Source organism: Mixophyes fleayi, chromosome 9 (assembly GCF_038048845.1).
Source record: "Mixophyes fleayi isolate aMixFle1 chromosome 9, aMixFle1.hap1, whole genome shotgun sequence".
In the NCBI taxonomy this organism is placed as follows: domain Eukaryota; kingdom Metazoa; phylum Chordata; class Amphibia; order Anura; family Limnodynastidae; genus Mixophyes; species Mixophyes fleayi.
The window spans coordinates 117,593,856-117,618,601 of record NC_134410.1 but is presented as its reverse complement, the minus strand read 5'-3'; the positions used below and the strand labels follow the sequence as shown (position 1 = coordinate 117,618,601).

Below are 24,746 nucleotides of genomic sequence, written 5' to 3'. Positions count from 1 at the left end.
CGCTATTTTCTGCACTAGTACTCTGCCCGGCAACGCCTTCCCATTGGCTGACCGCGGCTAGATGCCATTATGTACCCGCCCACTTGGTCTATCACCTTTTTGATGGCACCGGCTTCTGATCAGAACGTTGCTGTCAACATGGATGTAAAAAGACACAAAAATTAAAAATACTATTTAGATATATACAAAGACACAAAGCTGGGATTTATCTGTAACTGCGGCAGCAACAGACTCCTAAAAGAAAAAAAAAAAAAAAAGGTTGCAATGTTATGGCTGCTGCCAACGCAAGGTGTTGTGGGTAAATTGTCATGGCAACTGCTTTGAAGAGCATCAAGTCTCACACAACACATGAGCCATATGCATAAACAGGTGCAGGAATAGCGCGCCAAAGTTTGTAGCCCAAATATTTACAGTTGTGTCGAGTGTGGATGACATGGTGGGTGTAAGCAAACCCGGCCTTGTGCCACGTTACTGCCCCTGGTGCAGTTGACGGCTTGCTCTTTACCTCTCCTGCCCCTTAAATATGACTTCGCAAATCGCCTTTGATTTTTCACACGGGGCAATAAGACCGCTTACCGCCAAATACCTGCTTAATGATCCCTATGTGCCGATCAGCTAAGAGACAGCTGAATGGTGCTCATTATGTGCAGGACCTTAATGAAGGCTTTGTCCGTTCCATTAATACGGCAAGCTGTGTCCTGCTTCCTGATCAAGGAATTCACAGCCCTAAATCCTGCTTTGTGAAAGCAGCCTCCAGCTCCCGGCTTCAATAGGCAATGCTGCAGCGAGGGAGAAAGTAATATGGGGCTTCTGGAGTGGGAATCCGCAGACTCATCTGCATACCAATACCCAGCATGCCCGCTGTGTGCGCCAACTGTGTGATTTAGCAGCGGCCGAGCCAACATCTGGTAGGCCACTTAAAAGGCAGCAGAAGATTTAAATGACACAAGATCAGCACTTGGGATGGTTTCCCAAAAGTCTAGATGGCAGGGGTGTGGGAATTAGGAGGCGTGGAGGGAATGGTTAAACAATTGACATTTTGTGATTACATAACTGATATTGTTCGGTTGCTATTGCAGCTCAGTACCGTTTTGTGGGTTAAAACCTTTTGAAAGCGGTCAGTTGAGAATGTTTTAAGATGTAGAACCACCGTTAGTTGGCACAATTGTATATAATAGACTGTGTATGACAGTGTTGAATGCTATATCTCAAATAACTGGAGTGCTTAGAGAACTGAAAATATCCGTTGGGCTATTTCTGTCTCCAGAGGACTGGCATGTAAGGAGGGTCTTCTCCTTATGAAGGGAGACACAGTAATGGCAAACTGGGGAGGGGGAGGCGATTTAGAGTTGGAAGTAAAAGTTACCTGTAAGCGCAGATATGCGTCTGAACAATTACACTTCCTCATCTGTATTTTCAATTTAGATAGATGCAACCTCACATCTAGCGCTTAGATGTATCCAGAGCAGATATGTGCCAATCGTCGTCACCAACTTGACCACTGCACTTATCTTGTGCAGGCACACAATTTACACATGCCAAGGAACATATTTTAAAGATACGTGTAACTCAAAATAAGATACACCTCAAAGGGGCAGCGCGGTGACTCAGTGGTTAGCACTTCTGCCTCATAGCGCTGGGGTCATGAGTTTGATTCCCAACCATAGCCTTATCTGTGTGGAGTTTGTATGTTCTCCCCGTGTTTGCGTGGGTTTCCTCCGGGTGCTCCGGTTTCCTCCCACACTCCAAAAACATACTGGTAGGTTAATTGGCTGCTATCAAATTGACCCTAGTCTGTGTGTGTGTGTGTGTGTGTGTGTGTGTGTTAGGGAATTTATACTGTAAGCTCCAATGGGGCAGGGACTGATGTGAATGAGTTCTCTATACAGCGCTGCAGAATTAGTGGCGCTATATAAATAAATGGTGATGATGAAGGGGTGTGCTTAATTTGTGTCTGCACGCTCTTACGGCACTGCACGTGCAGGCCCCTGATCCAAGATGACACGGTATTAAATACATGCAGAAAAATTAATGGCACACTCCTTTTAATCATCCCCTAGATCTGCAAAACTGCTATGTGTGGATAGGAGGATTCATACTGGTGACAACTGGTCACAGCAGTGAAAAAGTAGAATTCCACCCAAAACTGTATATCCCATTTACAACCTAGTCCCAGAAGGTTAATTACCTGGGGTCCAGCATTCAGGTAGGTCATCTCATATCTTCCGCAGACACCGGCTGCCACTCTGTTAGCTCCTGCACGCAGCCTGTTGTGGATGGGACTGTCTGGCCAGAGCTAGGAGAGTCGCCCAATGTCTGTCACACCCTCCTTGCTCCCGTCAGTTGGAGTGTACAGGTGCGAATGGAGCAGCAGTGGGCGCACACAGATGATGTTGGGGTAATCTACTTGGTAGCCTGAACGCTCAACCACAGGTAAAAATCTATTTGAGGCCAGGATGTACTTTAACTTACTGAAATTTCAGCTTTTTGTCCTGTACTAGATCCCATTTAGGACACTGTTCTACAGATGTGGGAGGAGCTTCAGCTATCTATAATGTATTGGGACAGTGATACGTCTATTAAACTTCACTTTCTAACAAAGCTGTAGGAGAATGTCTGTGGACATGGGACAATATGTTTTAGCATTGGGCGTCATGAAAGAAAATATCAATTTTGAATTTAGTGGTCCTTAAAATGTGCTACATTAAGCAAGCTACACTGAAAGTGCCAGGGACAATAGAGGGACAATTACATGTAATATTATGTATTAATATCCTAATATCTATGAAAATGTTTGTTATTACTTAATAAATCCACGTAGCCAGGTTAGCATTTTTGTATCATATTATTTGTTGACTGTTCATTAGCTATCTATGTATAGCAGAAATTGCATTTTACATCTGCAGAGCACAAAATGGCAGCTACCGCTCCTGTTAAAGAACAGAAACAACAGCTTGTGTTTATCTGTGTTGTACTGTGGTTGTGTTTACTTGTTTATACCTCGGGGGCACTGGTGAATGCATGTACTGTTCTCACAATCCCGCTCAGTGATAAAAGTATTTTCACTTAAAACTGCTGATATAAACAAACACTGACATGGACTAGATAATGATTTGCTCCTCCTTATCACAAAGTTTAAATTATGTACCTCACCAACAGATGGTGGAGGCAGCCATTTTGAGGTCTCAGAATGAATCCTGTCAGTTCACAAAAAACAGTGAAATTACTGAAGCACGGTGAAGGCGGCCATTTTATGGACTAAACTAAACGCATTTCCATCCTACACAAGTAGGGTATTCCTTGTTGCCTCATTTATAGACTTCATTCTCAAATACTGGTTCAACTCTTAAAATGGCTGCCATCACCAGGTCTGGGCAAAGGGACTACTTAAGGAAGTGCAGTACCATCTGCTAGCTTTCAGCTGTTATTACCGTTGTCTATAGAATGGGCGAAGTACAGGGCTATTATACACGGGGAACACAGTAATGCCCGCAGGCTTTAACCAAAATGTATTTACATTTTGTGTTAATAATTGATCACACAGCTATTGTAGTGCTCGTGATATTTTTTTAGGTACAGACCAACAATGCTCCATACGGCAAATGGACAATGACAATTACTTCTGTCACATCTGCAGGCTACAGTTTAATGGCGCAGTCCCTTCGGATAGAGTGAACTATAGTGGTAGGGTTCAGTAATACATTAGCTGTGTGAATGACAGATCTAGAAGTCATTATTTAGGTATAGGATATAGTACACCATACGGAGAAATACAAGGATATTTACAGTCACTGAAGAGTTCCAATTGTAAAGCGCTACTGGGGCTATAAAAATATATGTTGACGATGTTGATATTGAGGAGTTCTGTGACCACATAAAAGAACAATACCCCATGCTGAATACTTTCCTGGAGACCACTGGTGACTCATGCGGGTATATTTACTACAGGATTGAAATGGTGGAGATGTTGCCTATAGCAACCAATCAGATTCTAGCTGTCATTTTGTATAATGTACTAAAATAAATGAAAACTAGAATCTGATTGGTTGCTATAGGCAACATCACCACTTCTTCAAACCAGCAGTTTAGTAAATATACCCCCTGGTATCCTTATATTTCATGGTAGGGGTGCATTACTCCTGACAAAGATCTTATCACTGGCACATTCTGAAGTCAGATCATGCCAAAGATAATAATACATCTTTCATAGCCTCCTGTCTAGATGATGTAACGAAAGATGCATTATATCAATATATAATGTGTTCATTCTGTATTGATGAAAGCAATCTCCCCGACACTAATGATATAGCCTGCAACCACTCAGAACCATTTATTTTTCAGTTTACAAAATTAATAGACACAAAGCAAAGAAGAGAGGCCTGATGCAAAGTGGCCTGCCTGTGCCTGATGGTGGCCTGCCTACGCCCGATGGTGGCCTGCCTACGCCCGATGGTGGCATCACAAGAACGACAACCTGCTTCCTATACATCTCATTTCTCAATGTGATACTTACAAGTACCCTGATCTTCATTTAGTTCATATACAGCCCCTGAGTCCTGTGAGTATAATGATGTTGACACTAAAGCTATCGCCCCTGACATAAATAAGTCACACGTTCTATTTGTGTCTTTCACGGATTATTGCAGCAACATCCGGTTGCTAATTACTGCCATGTCATTAATTAGGCAGACCTCGTTTTGGAAGTGCTGCTAACGAGATAACCCACACTGTAGGAGTATCAGTGAGATTAGAGACTGAGAACTTGCAATTACACTAATGCAAGCTGCTCCCACCCTGCAGAACACTCTCAGTAGAAGGGAGAAACTAAATAAACAGCAAACTGGGCCTGACAAAGACACAAGACCCAACTAACGGGAGTAATATAAAGTGTACCGGTCTCAGGAGGCAGTCATTTTGTTACCTGAAAAAGAGTATTCAGACTACAAATGTACTAAGTGACATGAGTGAGGGATGAGGCATATTGTGGAAACCACTGCGTAATACGTTGGCGTTACAAATTATAAAAATGATTATGGGCAGCACTGTAGCACGGTGGTTAGCATTGGTGCCTGGGGTCCTGGGTTCAGTTCCGACCAGGGCCCTAACTGTATGAAGACTGTATGTTATCCTCATGTCCACGGGGTGCCCAGTTTCTTCCCACACGCTAAATATGTACAAGGTAGGTTCATTGGGTTCTGACCAAATTAACCCCACTGAGTGTCCATGTAGTAGGGAAATAGATTGTAAGCTCCACGGCTGCAGGGACTGATGTGAATAATTAAATATTCCCTGTAACTTGCTGCATAATATATAGGTGCTATGTAAAACATAGTTAGTAAAATGAAAGCGGCTTGGTATAGTCCCGTGGCGGCGGCAGGCAGGGACGCACAGTCCCGAGGCGGCGGGTAGAGACACTTTATGCAGCTCCTAAACTTAGGAGCTGGAAACTAGCACTGGATGTTATTCACAGCGGCCTTGGTGCGGAGGGGAAGGTGGGAGCACAGAAGGGGGCATGGTCTGGTCACATCTTCCAGTTGCCACGGTGACCAGGGTTTGATAAGTCCTGTAGTAGATGATCTGTAACATCAGCAGCAGCTAAACATATAACTTATAGAATGTTAGTTACAATGACAACTGTACAAAGCCATTTATCTCAGTCAGTGATTCCACCTATGCTGGTCACACACGCTGCAATCCAATCGGATCTGTAAGAAACTAGCGACACTCCTAGAGGTCCACACGATTGGAGGAGACAGTAATGACCCAATCAGACTGGCTGCAAAAGCTGCCCTACCCCTTCGGGGCTGGATTATAACCCCTTGGGGCACAACATCAGAGCAAGCCATTTGATTGTTCCAATTCAATCTGATTTGATTTTGATCATTAAACTTAAAAAATCAGCTTAATTTGTATGTAAAAAAAACAAAATGGCTGCACAATTGCCAAGCATCAGCGTATAAGTGTACTTTAATAGCCATCTCTAATTAAAAACATTCTGTTTCAATGTATTTAGGACCGACCTAAACGCATCAGTGTGTTCATGAAAATTGTGAACTAAGAGGTTACTACAATGGGAAGTGTTGTGAGGTGAGAGAGTGGAAAGTGAAGAGGTTACAGGAGGTGCAGCCAGGATACAGAGGCTAACACTATACAGAGAACGTTATTTGAGCTCAGCCGTCTCAGACAGCAGTGTAAAATGAGCAAGGTGATTGCATCCTTGTGACCACAGAGAGCGTGACAGTCTAAGATTAGCTTCCAATGAGAAGCATGGCAGAGTGCAAGATTCATTGGTGTCTCCGAGGGAACTATCACTGGAGGTGGTGTACTGGGTAACTGTGACCAAATAAATTCTTAATGCAATGTACGGGAGAGCCCCCTGTGCTCTGTGATACTGCAATGTAGATGCTGCTTCTCCCCAGGCGGTAACAGATGTATATGTCAATGCAGGAAGCATCTGGCGGGTCTTCCATGGCTGCCATTAATCAGATGCTGTGACATGGATAATTACTGTTACATGAGGTAGAAGCAGACCTTGGTGAAAGCCGTGTCGTAGGTCTACAGCTTCCAGAGAAAGGGGGGCTGGCTCAGCACATTGCCAATATCAAATCTCTTTTTTGATTGAAGATAAATGAAAAACAGAAATTATCAACTCTATTTACACAGTGAATGTGGTAACAGGTTGTCTCTTGCTACAGGAATTTTTAATTATTCTTTTTTGGGGGGGGGGGGGGGGCATTTTGAAAATATTTCTATATGAAGTAATGCAAGATTTATCTGTACCGCATCAGCCGTTTCTCAGCAAAGTCACCACTATAAAGCATGTGACCTGACCGATAAACTCTTGATTATATGCGGATGGTGTGAACACTGCTAAACGAAGTAGCTATAATAGAGAGTTTGGTGGAATTATAAACAGCAAACTACCAACCCCCTCTGTGAACGATCATTATGGCAGCTACCAACAAAAGCAACAATAAACAAGTTTGCCCATCACTGACGTAGACCGTCCCATGTCCACCAACTTCAGTGTCCACAGAAATGTAGGAAGGGGCAGGGGGAATCTGCCCCCCTGGGCACGTCCCATAGTGGGCTACCTTGGGCTGGGTCACCTGCATTTTTCTTCCTTGAAAATATTCCTAATAGGCTGCTGAGTTGAGGCTTGCCCCCCCCCAGGCTGAAATTTGCCAGCCCTCCCCTGAATGTAGGTAAGGTGCAAAACCGCGTTTTTGTACCGTACCTCCATTGCTGTAGACACTGAAGTTGGGCACATGGGACGGTCTACGCCAGTGATGGGCCTCAGAGATGGCCCTAGCAATGTTATCCTACGGACAGATGGTCAGGCTGGTCAAGGCAGTGTAAATATCCTGCACTTAGGGGAAATTACTGTGATCAGGTGACCTCTGAGGACCTGTCCATTGTCCACCAATGATGAACACCATTTGTCCAGCTGGCAGCCCACTGGCCTGAGGATGCCAAGAAACTCATTTCTATGGCCCCCATTGCTTCCCTGAAAACCATGGAATGAGTTTCAATTAGGAATGGATCTAGAACAAACAAAATAAAAACACTAAGGGATGGATCTACTAAACCTTCTAAAAACAAAAAGTGGAGGTGTTGCCTATAGCAACCAATCAGATTCTAGTTATCATTTATCTAGTACGTTGTAGAAAATAACAGCTAGAATCTGATTGGTTGCTATGGGCAACACATCCACATTTCCTTTTTAGGTCTACCTCTAGGTTTCCATATCTTGACAGGAAATTATAAAGACAACATTTTATAAATAAATCCCCTATACATAGTGCTGCAAAAATAGTGTTACCCACTGCAACAAGACTATAAAAACTAGAAAAATATGTAAGTATACCTTATAGTGTAAAATATTTTTGGAATGCCGACCTGTTAACAATAGGATTGTTTGCAAGAGATTAAATGAAAGCTTTCAATTAACAACCCCCCCCCCCCAATCATTAAAACGGAAGACTCCCCCAGGAAGATACGCTCGCAGGTCTTCTATAATGAGTTACAGAACAGTGCATGTCGGATGCTCTTTAATACGCAGATGGAACCTCATATACTGGTGCCTGTAAATATATCCAGTGATATCATCTACAATAACATATGCCTGCAGTAAATATTTATGTAACTGCATCTCATTACATCAGTCTCTGGTCCATTGTCTTATGGTACAATTACATTCCATTTCCTGCACGTGATTCTACTAGAAACCGCAAAAAGCGATTGTTTTGTCTCAGTGATGTCAGAGGTTTCCAGGCTGCATTCTCATAACCACTCGTATGTAAAGGTTCAGGCGCCCCTGAATAAATTCCATATTACACTTTGGGGTATATTTACTAAACTGCGGGTTTGAAAAAGTGGAGATGTTCCCATAAGCAACCAATCAGATTCTAGCTGTCATTTATTCATTACATTCTACAAAATGACAGCTAGAATCCAATTGGTTGCTATAGGCAACATCTCCACTTTTTAAAACCCACAGTTTAGTAAATCTAGCTCTGAATCTCAAAGCGAACAGACAACCTCTGCAGATTACATATTTAAAACATGACATATATCGTATCCGCAGATTTAAAACAAAACAAAACACAAAACAAACAGTGAATGGGTCAGGTAGAAGTTTGGGCACACGGCCAGTCAATAAACCACAGCTTCCAAATGCTTCTTGTAGCAGCGGAGGTTTTCTCTTCCTGCTTCAGGATTCTCCTCATTATTCCTTTCAGAACTCTCAGAAATATTCTTAGGTCTTTGTGCATTCGCTGCATGTTTTACATCTCCCCACAGATATATAATAATATTCAAGTCTGGGGACCATAAAGTCCATCCCAAAACCTCCATCCCTCACCCCTGCATGTACTCCATGTTTGGTTTTGAGGTATGTTTTGGATCACTGTCTTGTGAATCATCCAACTTCTTTTCAGCTTCAAGTTCTTCACTGACAGCAGCTTCTAGGATTTAGTTGATATTTAGTTAAATCCATTCCTCATTCCACTTGGAGACTATTACTTGTGCCACTGTTTGCCACCAAGTATAACAGACGCCATGTTTAACGGTTGGCAGCCGATCTTTTCTTTAAAGGCATCATCTGATTTTCTCCAAATGTATCATTCGTGGTTGTGATCAAATAGTTAGATTTTGTTTCGTCAGTCAAAAGCACTTTCAACGTCAACAGTTCTGGTCTTATCTAGGAATTGTTTTGCATACTCAGATAATGGCTTTGTGATCAGATCACAGGAAAGGTCTCTGTCTGATTACTGCTCTATGCAGATCATTTCTGTGCAGTACTGTGGACCTGGACTAATGAATACACTGGAAGGGTCTCCAAACGCATTCACATGCCACATTTACTCTTGTGTTGTTTCATCTGTTAAATCATACCCGCCAACTTTTCCTCGTTGGCTTCAGGAAGATCCCAGGGGAGGTGGGTGTGTGGGGGTGAGGCTTGACGAATCACATCATTTTGGGTGACACGATATTTGCATCATTAAGCCCTGCCCCCCACTACTTATCTATTGCGGGGGCGAGAACCGGGAGGTCTCCCAGAAATGCGGGAGTCTCCCGGACATTCCGGGAGAGTAGGCAACTATGCGTTAAAGAAAAGCAGCTAATCAATCTCTAGAGACTGAAGTGTCTTTTACATTTCTGTCTCCATTACTGAAGTCATGTTGTCTTACCTGTCGGTCTTTGATTAAATGTTGGTCTCCATGAAAATGGCCACCTCCATAGGCATCAATACATGGACATAGGACACAATTTCTGAACTGTGTCATCCTGCCACAGATGGTGAAGCCAACCACGTCTTGTACTGGCTCAGCATCAGGGAGAATGCCAGACTCTTCAGGGAGTGAGGGAGATCACCCCTATTTCAGGGAGTCTCCCTGACATTCAGGGAGAGTTGGCAAGTATGATTTAAATTCAGCAGATAAACAGTAAATGCACATTACTGTGCAGTAATAGGCCATGTTTAAGCATGTACATGCAGTGGTGGAGGTGTATACGGGGGTATGTCATACCGCCACTTCTTCTAATACCTTTATTGTAAAACCATTCCATTCACTTACATTCCCATTACATTTTTCATACCTACATTTCCACTTCAATTCACTGTGTACATGTATATATATTTATATATTAACATCTAGTAGTGGGCGTCCCCTCTGTAATGGAGTACACTGAGCTACTGCATACACTCAGCACTCATCACAGTATGAAAGCTGGCTAGTATAACGATGGTGTACGATTGATAGCTATATATTGAAAAACGCTTCAGTGTCGGGCTGCACAGTGGCACAGTGGTTAGCACTTCTGCCTCACAGTGCTGGGGTCTATTCCAGATCATGGCCTTCTCTGTGTGGAGTTTGTATGTTCTCCCCGTGTTTGCTTGGGTTTCCTCCAGGTGCTCCGGTTTCCTCCCACACTCCAAAAACATACTGGTAGGTTAATTGGCTGCTATCAAAATTGACCCTAGAGACACTCTCTCTGTCTGTGTGTGTGTATGTTCGGGAATTTAGATTGTAAGCTCCAATGAGGCAGGGACTGATGTGAGTTCTCTGTACAGCGCTGCGGATTCAGTGGCGCCTTATAAATAAATGGTGAGGATGATGATAGCTATATATTGAAAAACGCTTCCTGAGACGCATGTAACTAACAACTACTTCCTGGAGCCTTCTTATGTCACAAACACATTCTGCAATCTCATTCTAACTCTCCCTCCAGTGACATGAGGCATCGGAGCAGCTGCAGGGGGGGGGATGGAAGCGGGAGCCTCTGTGAATATGTACTATATATAGTCACAAACTCATATACACAAGCGGTACAAGACTTGTTAATATGATTATACCTTGTAAGGGTCATTGAAAACCAGTTAGAAGATACTTTGTAATAAAGCATGATTAGTGTGTGTATATAATATATATATTTGCATGTGTTAAACAGGCAGCCATCTGTCAAGCACAATACTGTGTATTTCCATCATTACGGTTATGTAAATGAAGCGAGCAGTGTTACTGTAACTAGGTTTGATAGGAAGAACTAGTCTGAAATGTAATCGGTAGAACCACAGAGACCTGAACTATGACAGCACAAAGAGGGGACATATGTTCTCTGGAAGCGTTCTCTAAAAAATGATGCTTCATCCACAACTCAAGCTAATAAGTTAACGAGTCTATTCAATGAACAATATTATTCTGGTTATTAGCAAAATTAAATTACGGTAGGTTTACCCTTTTATGTCCATGAATTGTAGACAAGGACAAACCTGCAGACTTGTACATGTCAATGTTTAGAGTCCAAAGTAATACTTAAAGATCCTGAACCATCTAATCACTGCAATGTACGGTGCCTTTAAATCTGGTCAGTTCTCAGCTGAGCTGCTCCTGTATGTGACTGCAAAACGTCATTACTAAGGGGAGGCAGATGTTTAATGACTGACTACAGTGTCATGCGGGAAAGCTTAATATCAATGTGATTATGTGATGTCAGCCAGAAACAATTGAGCGTTATATGTCAGCCTGAACAGTCTCTTCTTCTGAATTACAGCTATGTATCTACAGAGCATGTCACATGCTTCACCCGAAGCTAAGTAAGCCAGTGTTCATTGTCTGACAAGGACACATCATCATCGCCGGGCCTGCTGTTGAGTGGTTAGCCGCTATCACAATCATTTTGATAACCTCTTGCTAAACTCTTCCTGCAGATAACAGGGAACAAAGTAACAAGACACAATCCACTCTTTCTCCTTCCAATCAAGTAAATGTACTTATGCTGCAAACATACTGGCATCTGGCTGCCCAACCAGATCAGAGAGCAATACGGCCACACAAGTGGCTGTCACCGCGGTTATGAGGAGCCCAATCTCTGGTCTCGACCGGCCACAGATCATTCATGTCAGGCTGAAGGCTCTATGTCTCTGTATGTTTCCTGCAGCCCAGGGTGATGCCTCTGAATTGCTCCAATCCTGCCCGTTTCATACCAAGTGTTTAGATACCAGGTAATCTGGTGACATCATAATGACAACAGCAGTGTACGGGAGATCCAGATTGGATGAGATCTGCCACTAAATCTGATGGACCCAGTGCTAATTGGATCTAGGAGGAGCTTACATATAAACCGCTACTACTTACGAATAACAAAGGATCTACTAGTGTTAGGGTGAATGGGAGATCTATTACAGCTTCCTCTCACTATGTGGACTTGTGTCAATAAAATATAACTTTAAAAAAAATAAAAAAAATAATTCAAATGTTAATGAAATGGTTTAAGAAATAAATACCTGGACTGTGTAACATACCTAGGCTGCATCACACCTTGTGTGTGACACTTAGATACTCCTGAGAACATCCTAATCCTGGACACACCCCACCTTTCTCCCAAACCAAGAGTTTGAGTAGTGTGGTAACCAATAAGGGGAAAAATGTAGAACGAAAACATACACCTTAGATCTTACGCCCTATAACTATGTCCAACCTTCCCTGAGGTACAAATATTTGGAATTCTTATACCTGGAAGAACCAGTCAGTTGACTATCTAGGGTTCTGTAATTATTCGAAAGTAAATATGGAAATCATATTTTAGCTATTTTCCCTCTGTTTCATACCCATAAAAACACAAGAGATATTTATTCTAATGTGCTACCCAATAAAAGCTCTATAAAAACCTTAAAAAAAAATAAAGCGAAATTCACTTTCGTGGACTAACAAATAAGAAAGTTGTGCCCATCATGTGAGATTTGGTCTGTTCATGAAGGGAACTTTAAGGGATTAATTAGGAGTTTAAACATACAGCAGCCACAAAACAGTATGTCCAAAACAGTGCAGAGATGAAATCATATGGTACTCATGGTCTAAATTCATTAAATAATATTACACAATGAAACTTTCAATAATCTGAAATGAGATTGGTGCCTGAAATCAGACTGTTGAGCAAACATCACAGGAAGGCTCAGAGCGCGCTACGTAATGAACCAGGGTGTTAACGCTTTTCTTTTAAAAATGTAGAAAAAAAAAAAAAATACAGCACACAAGTAACTGGCTCTGTGGTCTGAATGTGATTTACATCGTCTGTGCCCGTTAGTAAATATAGTTAATAACAAAAACCTCCCAAACATACTTTTTCAACATCCGCTTTTGTCACGTTGATGTCGGCGTCCATCTTTTCAAAGTACTGCTGCGCCCGGTCGGCCTCTTTACAATCCCGCTCAAACCTTCTTTTACTCTGAAATAGGAGGGAAATTAATAATGCTGTGATGTAAATGTATCTATTAGTTCCAGACACTATTGTATTTTTAGGCTCGTTTTACCAAAAGCCAGAAGAACCTATTGGCAGTTGCCCGATTCTGTCCATCTATAGGTAATACACAGACCCCGCTAACGTGTGTCACATGACTCATAAAAAGCGTTCCCCGATAGAATTCAGAACCTTAAAGTTACGGTACCTCGTCATACAATGCGCATTGCTCCATCAAATACGGCCAACTCTACTCTACTGTTGATTTACTAGAATATTAACTTATGTTCCACAACTGACCTTTTACCTGCCCGTGTATGCCCTGGTATTGGCCAACAGAAAGGTTACAGAGCTAGCTTGACAGAAATCTCCGCTCAGTCTTCTACACACCCCATAGATGTGCGAGGAAAAATGAACGGCGATTTCTACCGTAAATGTGCGCAGTGCAATATCTGTGTGCCACATCGCCGCCAATTGCATTCCCCCCTGAATATGACATTTGTGTTCTAAACACACTTGAGTTGTATATATTATTATTTGCACATAAAAGATTTAAAAAAAAAAAAAAAAAAAACCACCACCACACAAATAGAGATGGGGATTCAGGTTTAAAAAAATACAAATTGCTAAGTGACCGTAGTACAAATAGACACAAACATAGTTCTGCTTAACCCAGGAAGGGGCTGTATCTAGTCAGCTCAGGAAATGGCTTCTAGAGGAAGTTCTGTCACCAAAATAGTACAAACAATTCTGCACAAGCTCAGCGCAGGGTGACAGGCAGATTGCATGCATGCGGTCAGCTAAGGACTCTGCTACCAGCCATCCAGCTTGGTTTATTCCACCTTGTAATAACATTACTGCCCCTCTCCATGCCGCGGATACTGGTAGCAGAAATACAGGTGGCTGGTCTCTATGTACACAGTGTTAGTTTGCTTTTTTTACTAATAATTCATCAACAATAAGGATATTAAACCCATAAGAAATTAGGTGTGTCATTTAACATAAATCACTGTAGCAGGCTGTAAGAAGAATGTTGGTCTTTACTTTGTATTTTTTTCTTCAGGCTGGTATTCATTATTTAATATTCTGGACTATCATGGCAACCACAGTCACATGATGCAGTGAGGCTTTGGACATCTTCTCTGAGCTCTGTAAGCACTGTGACATCCTCCTTCTCTCTCTATCTCACATGACATGATGAGAGCATTGAGCCTGTGCAGTAGACTGAGTGTCAGCCATTTTTGTTTGCCAACCAGAGAGTTTTTGAAAAGGAGGTCAATGTTTTGTAGAAGGATAGCCAAGAAAAACAACCATAAGATGCATGCTTAAAAAAGGTACTTAAATTGTTATTAAAGGAACAAAAAATTAAATAAAAAAGGTTGTGGGATTGCTGCTTCAAAAGAAAAAAACCATTAGACTGGAAGAGAGCATGATCACTACCAAAAATGGGTCTGGTTTGTGACAATTAGGGCATGGTATTACCATTCTGTCAGAACCCTGACAGAATACACCCCTCCCATCTTCATGTGGAAGGCTGGAAACGGATTTAGGACTAAAATAAACATAATTTCTAAAGACTAAAAATAATCCTGTCAGGAGATAATGGCCGCTAGATCCAGTTATCTGTTCTGTCATGTGACCCAACACTCGGGCGAGGGGCCATTCTGACCTCTGACCTATATTTCCCCTACTCACCGCCTCAAGCTGCTTCCAGCAGGTCTCGATGTGTTGCTGTGCCTTACGACCTTCATGGAAGTTCTGTCAGAGGAAAAAGAAGACAATCGTTTAAACGAAATTCAGGGGTAGAAAATAGGAAACCGACAAAAAATAAAATAAAAATAGTGATAGAAAGCACAGCAGGGCATTGTGGACATACAATACATGTTTACCACATACAAGATCACACAAGTCTATTATCCTGGTGTATAAATATACTGTATATCATCTTCAAAGTGTCCCAAAATAGGTTATTTTCTGTATCAACATATAGGACCCCTATGCTGCTGCAGGGATAATGCATAGGATTGTTACAGTTTATGCTGCAAGGAAAGTTAATGTATTGTTTTGCTGCAGCCATATTTGTCTATAGACCATGTGACTCATCCGCCAACTTTCTAATTTTCTCCTCAGAAATTATGAGAACTTTCTGGGAGGTGATTACTACACAAATATCATTTTTAAACTGTATTGTAATGCTTATTAATGGAACACTTCTGCTGAGTGTCTATTCCAAGCATCAAGTACACTTTCATATAAAACAGTGATGGGCAACGGGCCTAGGGCCGCATGTGGCCCTCGGAGCCTTCATCTGCGGCCCCCAGCTCCTTCATGCTTTAATGTCATATATGTTTGTTATAGCTTGCAGCACTACCTTAAAATGCCTGCTGATGTTCTCACAGATAGGCGTTTTTCTTTCTTTAAATAAATGTAATGTTTTAATTTATTACTAAGACTATCATCATCATCATCTATTTATTTATATAGCACCACTGATTCCGCAGCGCTGTACAGAGAACTCACTCACATCAGTCCCTGCCCCATTGGGGCTTACAGTTTAAATTCCCTAACACACACACAGACACACTAGGGTCAATTTGTTAGCAGCCAATTAACCTTCCAGTATGTTTCTAGGAATGTGGGAGGAAACCAGAGCACCCGGAGGAAACCCACGCAAACACGGGGAGAACATACAAACTCCTCACAGATCAGGCCAGGAATTGAACTCATGACCCCAGTGCTGTAAGGCAGAAGTGCTAACCACCGAGCCACCACGCGACTAAGGGTAATGTGCAGCCCTTTTAAAGGTTAGAGGTCCACCCACGTGGCCCCTGAAATGTAACAGGCTGCAAGATAACGCCTTAGAATTCTACAGGACAGCTTTCAAACCGTTATTTTGCTGTAAGCTCATAAATATTAAATCGCTCTGAGAAAATTATTTCCTCCAGTGTGCCATGTAAGGTTCCTCCTCCTAGAGAAGCTCTATAGTATTTACAGTACGGCGCATGTATCTTTACTATGTAGACGCCTTGCCCCACGAAACTAAACCAAGTAATTTCATTTTACATCATAATGTTTTGCGAGCTTTACAAGTTCCTAGCAGAAGGTCCACATAAGGCTGTTGTATAGTGGTATAGTAAACACTGGTTTATGTAGGACACAGGTACGTAGAGGGTGAAGAGGACAATGAGCAGAGAATTAGAGACTTTTCAATTACAAAACTCCCAGACTATAAAAATCATTCAGTTCTGTTGTAATCCTCTAAATCAGCTGTCAGTAAGTCACATGTCGGCCACATGGATCTGGGAACATTATACAAAGACATTTCTTTAATATGATCCAGTTAACTTATAAAAAAAATAAATCTGGCTCCACGCTTGGACGTTTCTGCTCTATATAGCTGTATGTAAGGGATGAATCTTAGGTGTCGGTACACTTAATATACAAATTGATTCAATATGAAAAGGCATCTTGTAGCGTTTACAGACGTCCATGTGAAATGGTCCACACTAAGGCAGAACTTTGTATATCTATACCACAACAAGGCAGCGCCATGGCTCATGTTAAGACTCAGAAAGGCTGAATACACTGATTTCCAACAGAATCATTTACCGACCGGTAATCTTCTGTGCATGGAAAATAGAGCATCTCTATAACCAAATCCTTATGTCAAATATCTTTATTTCTGAAGGAATTCTGCCACTTTTAAATATATATTTGTTTATACTATTGGTAGATGATTAATAGAAGGCAGATTGCATTTTAGAATTAGGGACGGCAACATATGACGACAAAATTAACTGTGTGTGTGTGAGAATTTAGACTGTAAGCTTCAATGAGGAAGGGATGAATGTGAGTGATAAATATACTCTGTACAGCGCTGCGGCAGTGGTGGCGCTATAAAGATAAGTGATGATAGGACATCCACTCTATCAAAAGCAACACCAAGAAAATCCTGTGGAATCAGATAAAAAAAACAAAAACAAAAACAGTAGCACTCGTGTCTATTATTTACATCATATCAGTCCTGGTTAATATCAGCAAAACTCCTAAGAAAAAACATTGTTATTTTCACATCCATTGCACCACTGCAGACACAATCATCACCATTTATTTATATAGCGCCAATAATTCCCCAGCGCTGTACAGAGAACTCACTCACATCAGTCCCTGCCCCATTGGAGCTTACAGTCTAGATTCCCTAATATACACACAGAGAGAGAGAGACTAGTGTCAATTTGTTAGCAGCCAATTAACCTGTATTTCTTTGGGAGGAAACCGGAGCACCCGAAGGAAACCCACGCAAACACGGGGAGAACATACAAACTCCACACAGATAAGACCATGGTCGGGAATCGAACTCATGACCCCAGTGCTGTGAGGCAGAAGGGCTAACCACTGAGCCACCGTGCATGCCCCACAATGTAAGAAAACAAGCCCTGAGCCGCCTACAGTGTGTCACATGGACGATGCAAATACACAGAAGATGAGTAATTCAATGTACAGGGAGATCTGGAAGCAGACTGGAGGAATCGCAGCGATCCTCTGACCTGACCATCAGGGCCGTCACACTGACAGAAGCCTGAGCTGCAGCAGTGGTTCCATAAAAGGCATTGCAGCTCGGGGAACTGGCAGAGGGACAGCACCACATCCACTGCTTCATATGAGCAGAGAGGGAGAAGCACAGGCTGCCCCTTGTATGTCTGCACGGACGCAATGCAGCCACACACCCCTGGAGCCTAACATACTACATGTGTGTCACCACATACGTCCATACCTCATACTGTGACTGCACCTTTATGTAGTGGCCAATTGTCCCTGTTACCAGTCCCAGGATTTAGAGATCTGTCCCTGGAAATGTACCTATTTTTGATGCCAGTATTGGCCAACTGCACAATAGAATGCCCCTTTTCCGACCTTTGTATTATAAAATGCAAAAATGGATCTTCTAATCAACCTGAGGAAGTGCTGGGTATTGTAGTTCTACCGACATAATATCACATGTGACAAGTGCCCCTGAAAACACATAAAACGTTGCTCTATCTTCATACATGCATGATTATTCAATGACGTAAGCATAACCACCAATCAGAACCTGCTTTCAATAAATCAATGTCCATACCGATGAAAGCTATTACCCTATTGGTTACTAAGGGTTACAGTCTAATTCCTTAAGTCTTCTATTTTATGGACAAGGTTGTGGAATATTCACAGCAGTGGAGCTGAGCAGAGGCGAGGTGACAGAGCTGGCACTCAGGAGAATTATTATCCCAGAGCTCGCCTCCACCCTCTGGAAGCTTGCACCAGAGTCACATCATTGGATGAATAGCACAGCCCGTGTCACCGCTGTGATGGGCTGTAGGTAGTTTAGCAGGACGGAGGGGTGGGCAGCTTAAATCACATTCTTATTATTACACAGAGGGAACGGTGTCCCTGCAGTGGTACTGAAGCAATATTACATGACCATCTGTAACGTGACCTGACAATAGCACATGATATATCCTTTACCATCATCAGCAGATTCCTCCCCAGCAACAGGACGTTTGTCAAACATTCACCTCTGTAACGCACACGTGCTGCTATAGGGGATAATGGTGTTATGTAGCACATAATCAAAATCAAGGTTGGACCACCTGTCCATCCAGCTGCTAAGGAACTACATGCTGGGACTTGTAGTTCTACACTAGCAGGAGGCTGACAGGTCAGCCATCTAGGATGAAAATGGCTATTACTTATTTCAATGTGAATTGTGCAGCATACACATGTATATTCGTGGGAGATAACAGAGGAGCGGTTACATAACTATGCCTGAAGGATAATGTCACCTCGTTTTCACCTTATACAGGTGGAAACGAGTTTCACAGTTCGGCAGAAACACTGACACATGACTTTCACACGATCGCTGTGCGTCACCAAGTAATACTGTCTACCATCCATGCGCCACCAAACATCACGAGAGAAGATTGTCACATTGGATACAAATCACATATAATTCAATTACTGATCATCTAGAATGTTGAAAACCCCCTTTTAATTTAATCGTTGTCAGAATCTGGTCTGAATATCCTTTACAATTTTGGAATATATATATATATATATATATATATATATATATATATATATATATATATATATATTATACACACCTCAACAATTTACACCACACACACAATATTTTATTTTAGAAGGGATGCAGCAAATCAGGATTCAGTCAAATAAAAGGGTTTTTAGGCAAGTTCAGCTTCCCCAAAAACCGTATCATTGAGCCAAGTAATTCTCAATCTCCAAATATTAGTTTCTCTGGTATTTTATTGCATAGAACATAGTTATTGCTTCCAGGGGGTAATGTTATATCATTTCAGTCCCCCTTCCTTTAAATTTATATTCAAATTAGGGTGAAATATACAGCAGCATCTTTTGTAAATGGGCTCCATATTTAGACAGCTGCTATACGTACAGTACGGGATCTCTTCTGTGGACACCTGTTATCTCGTAATAATGTCATATACACAGATATGGTTACTGAGAGAGCCCTTCTATGGTCACTGTGAAGAACGCTGCTGCACAATCTAATGAGGAGGGGTGTGTTAGGGAGAGAGTGGGCAACGACTGGGATCATTTTTTTAAATTTAGTATAGTATATTTTAGGCAGGGTGATTCTAAACCCTCTAAGTTCCAGATAAAAGATCCCATCAGTATTTGAACCTCCCAAATTTCCCCTTTAACTATATATAATATCTGCAGGAAGATTTCTGCTTTGTTAGCATATTAAAACCCAATAGGGTATTTTTATTTTGGGGTGTTGGTCGCTTGAGCATTGCCCACAGCCAAAGTGTCTTAAAACGCTTAAAATAAGGAAGAGCCGTTCCTAGGGCAACCGTTTATTGTTTGCTCAGAACTCTGCAGCGTCTACGGCCAATCTGCTGAGAACGCTGCAATTCTAGAAGCCTTCTGCGCTAATCTGTGGACAGACAAGAGCTGTCACCATACGGATCGATGAAGATGTAGGATTTATATGCGAACAGCAAATGGTACTTTTTTAAAGATGCTGGTAATAAAATAAAGCCCAACATGACATTTTAAAGACATCGATATGGTTTTATGCATAGAGAGCGGGTCTGATAGGCAAGTGTACTATTCCTTTCTTGAACATACGCTATATAAATCCAAATCTGCATTTCTTCTGCACGATATGAGGCTTTTAGTGAGGGTAGAGGCTGACCGCACACACAGGAGTATATTTACTAAACTGCGGGTTTGAAAAAGTGGAGATGTTGCCTATAGCAACCAATCAGATTCTAGCTATCATTTGTTTAGTACATTCTACAAAATGACAGCCAGAATCTGATTGGTTGTTATAGGCAACATCTCCACTTTTTCAAGCCGCAAGTTTAGTAAATATACCCCATAGTATTAACTGTGGCCATCTTCCACCTACATTCATCAACATGACCAACAACGATCCCATTGGTCTCGGCTTCATTCTTGTTCGGCATCGAGATAGATTTCAGGCTACACATGCTGCGGTGTTGGCCCAATATGCACTACTGCAGCGTGTATGACCAGCATTACTCAGGGATCTTGGCCAGTGGTCCAATCTTTGTGTTATGAAGTCTAGAATGGTTTTCCATAAAACAAACACTGACATTACAATAATGGACATCAGTCTTTGTTTATATGGAGTCACAGTAAACCCTTTTACGGGTTAGAACACAGAAAGTCAACAAGACACAGCTAGTACGACAGCAGCATTTTACACACAGCCCCTGCAGACGCAGCATTAAAAAACAGCTGGAAGGTATTTAAGACAGAAACCTGCAATATGTCACAACATTAACATGTTACGTTCGTGCTAGTTCTATGCAGACTACAATAAAACGTTTTATTTCACTCTTATTATTCCACTTATAAATATATAGTTTAACGTGTGTGGATGCTCCAAGTTAGGTAGGCAGTAAGCCAAACCTCCAGATTTGTGTGCGCACATTGCTTCAAATGAGAGGTCCTTAGCTTTAATTGTTTTCTCTAAGGGATATATACAACCTGCCAAGGATAAGGACAAGACCACTTAGAGTGAAGGGTATTAACTGTACTTCCCACTCTTCCCCAAATTCCGGGAAACTCCCGAATTACGGGAAGGTCTCTTGGGAGAGCAGGCCATTCTCTCGCATCCAGCCCACTTCCAGGATGGGAGCCTCTGTGACGCAATTCATGGAGAATTGTGTCATTTTCGCCACTTCTGCGTCATTGCTTTGTGTCGGCGGCGCCAAAATGACGCGATTCACCGCCCCCTCCATCCTCACAATCCACTTCCCCTCCGGGACATCCCATTACATTAAAAAGTTGGTGCAGCACAGTGGCCTAGTGGTTAGCACTTCTGCCTCACAGCACTGGGGTCATGAGTTCAATTCCCGGCCATGGCCTTATCTGTGAGGAGTTTGTATGTTCTCCCTGTGTTTGCGTGGGTTTCCTCTGGGTGCTCCGGTTTCCTCCCACACTCAAAAACATACTGGTAGGTTAATTGGCTGCTATTAAATTGCCGTCTGTCTGTCTATGTTAGGGGATTTAGACTGTAAGCTCTAATGGGGCAGGGACTGATGTGAACGAGTTCTCTGTACAGCGCTGCGGAATTAGTGGCGCTATATAAATAACTGATGATGATGAACTATGGTATTAACTTGTAAAGATAGAATAGATCATGTTTACAAATATATTTGCAATTAGAAACAAACACAGTAAAAAAACAAGACTGGATATTAACAGACAGAGGTAAGAGGGTCTTGCTCACAAGCTTACAATCTACAATACATAGGCATTGATACATAACAAGTGCCACATACTGTATATTACAGATTACGTGTAAGAGGTATGATACAGTCACATAGTAATGTTAGGGTCAGAGGGTTGTTAGAGCCTAGAAAGAGAACACATGTAAGCTGTGTGTGCCCCTTGTAGAAGGCTGGTAATCATGTATCATATCTGTGTCAGTCGGCTCCTGTACCCTCTGGCACGTAAGAGGTTAAGCGGTTACTGTGTGGGGTGCGTTTCCTGGTATTCGAGCATACTAGGTACCTGATACTTACAACCACAGCAGCACATCTCCCACATGTCAAAACACCATGATAAGGCAGTATGTGAACCAGAAGACACGCTCTGGTATATTATGTGTTTTGACCTCCACACATCATAAAGGTGATATTTAATGTCACCCAGCCTGAGGCACCTGTGAACAATACACAATAAGCAGCAAATCACCGAAATCCCAGAACCTGCAAATTAACGTCAAACAGGCTTTTCTTCCTCACTGTAGTTATATTACACTTCCCGCACAGACTCATATACCACAAAGCTACACACAGTGCCGGCAGCCATGGTGTGTGCTGCACCAAACACTCAACCTCGCAATTCATCATTTATTTATATAGCGCCACTAATTCCGCAGCGCTGTACAGAGAAGTCACTGCCCCAATGGAGCTTACAGTCTAAATCCCCTAATACACAGACACACTGGGGTCAATTTGATAGCAGCCAATTAACCAACAAGTATGTTTTGGAGTGTGCTGAAATCACAGAGGTATAAGGTATTACGTTTATAAACCAGCTGCTATTCAGCCTAACAAATCACTAGGATCTAATGGCAACATGGGAGGTATGAGGTATTACACACGTGCAGCGACCAATATTCAACCTACTTATTCACTAAGAATTACTGATATCATGGGAGGTACGAGGCACTATGTGTATGAACCAGCTGATATTGAGTCTAGCAAATCACTAGGAACTACTGATATCATGGGAGGTACGAGGCACTAGGTGTATGAACCAGCTGATATTGAGTCTAGCAAATCACTAGGAACTACTGATATCATGGAGGTACGAGGCATTACATGTATGAACTGACCAGCAATTCGCTAGGGACTGGTGATCGCACAGAGGCACGAGGCACTCAGTGGATGAACAGACATGCAACCTATTAACTGAAATTAAACTAGTAACATCATGGGGGAGGGACGTAACTCCATGTTTCAGTGATGTTGCAATTTTCTAACTAATTCATCATCTATTTATTTATATACCGCCACCAATTGATCAGCTACATCCTCGTGAACAATAATTCAGTCAATAAAATGGTTGTTTCTAATGTGAGACAACATACACACTACAAGTAAAGGGGAAGACGGCACAAACGGCACTAAGGAAGCAGCCACGTGATGATGACAGGGACTGAAGGTATTCTGTTTCTCAGTACACTGATTAGACATGACCGAGTGCACCACAAGTACAAGAATGCAGTAAGAGATATTAGAGGCTCTGGGTGAGTTATAAGCAGTGACCACAGCTGCTGCCCTCTTGTAGCCGACCACAGTGACCATCCGCCTGTTAGACGTACATACAGGAAACAGCCCAGCTGACCACACTGACGGCTTGTAGCAACCTGTGAGGAAACTGCTGCACTGTACACAACATGGGGGGGGGGGGGGGGTCCTATCAAGGGGCAGCAATAACTATGGTTTTTAACTTATTGATGTTTTGAGGAATGGGTATACAAAAATATAAAATGGGTAGTGGGATGCAGACAGTACACAGCAGATTCACAACGTAAATACAATGTACTAATGCAATGAGGAATCTCTATGCGACCCCTCAACATTGTTAAAAGGTCCCAACAGGCGGTCCACCAGCAGGGGTGTGGCCATCCCATGTGGTGGGTGTGGTCACAAGCCCTCACCCTCCAATGAGACATATCTGGTCTCTGTGGTAACAAATATTCTCCAGCACTCTCCTCTATAACAACACATCACCACCCCCTTCACCAATGTAGTACCACAACCCCCCACCTCAACTCTGTAACATCATAACCCCCCACCCCTCTCCTCAATTCAGCAAGCTGTCCTCTAAACCATCTCCCCCCTCCCTAAGGACTTTAAGTATAATTACTGGTCTGTGGTAAAAGAAAATTACCCTGTGCGGTCCCTGATCACCCACTGAGACACAATTTACTTAGTGTGCACTCACATAATGTATGAAGCAAACCTCATACTCTTTAACTATTATAATACAAATAAAACTCTCCAAGTTCATTGAGATATACAAGTGTCCCACCACAAGCTCATTGTGTCTCTTGTCATAACGGCATCACTGAGTTTAAATGGAAAAGGTCTGAGGACATTCATTACCTAATGCCCCATCCAAGATGCCTGTATTCTAATCCCCCACTGTTACTGATGCCTACATATAGTGTGCTGTGAATGGTGATACAGAGATTGGATTGGGGGCGAAGTGAGAAGCTCCCACTGATATTAACAAAGTCAAATATGCAGACAAGTGGGGCTACACAGAATGACTAGTGGTGAGGAACAGGTTTTACAAAAATACAAAATCGTACAAAATAAACGGGGGAAAAAACTTGCTTATTTATAGAGGTCGTCCTTCCAAAAAAAACACCCCCCCCATCTCATCAGAACAAGGCAAACAGGGTGTATCCTCCATCCCTTGTTACCTGATGT

At 42.2% G+C, this 24,746-nt stretch overlaps 1 protein-coding gene across 21 annotated transcripts in view; it reads right to left on the bottom strand.

The window, feature by feature from the left end:
• FNBP1 (formin binding protein 1) overlaps positions 1–24,746 on the bottom strand; it is a 120,879-nt gene that overhangs the window by 41,822 nt on the left and 54,311 nt on the right. For all 21 annotated transcript variants that reach the window (XM_075185201.1, XM_075185196.1, XM_075185199.1 and 18 more), the window contains exons 5-6: positions 14,938–15,000; positions 13,126–13,230 (exon numbers count right to left, since the gene is read on the bottom strand). In XM_075185201.1, coding sequence (XP_075041302.1) covers positions 13,126–13,230; positions 14,938–15,000 — 168 coding nt within the window. The remainder of the gene's footprint in view (positions 1–13,125; positions 13,231–14,937; positions 15,001–24,746) is intronic.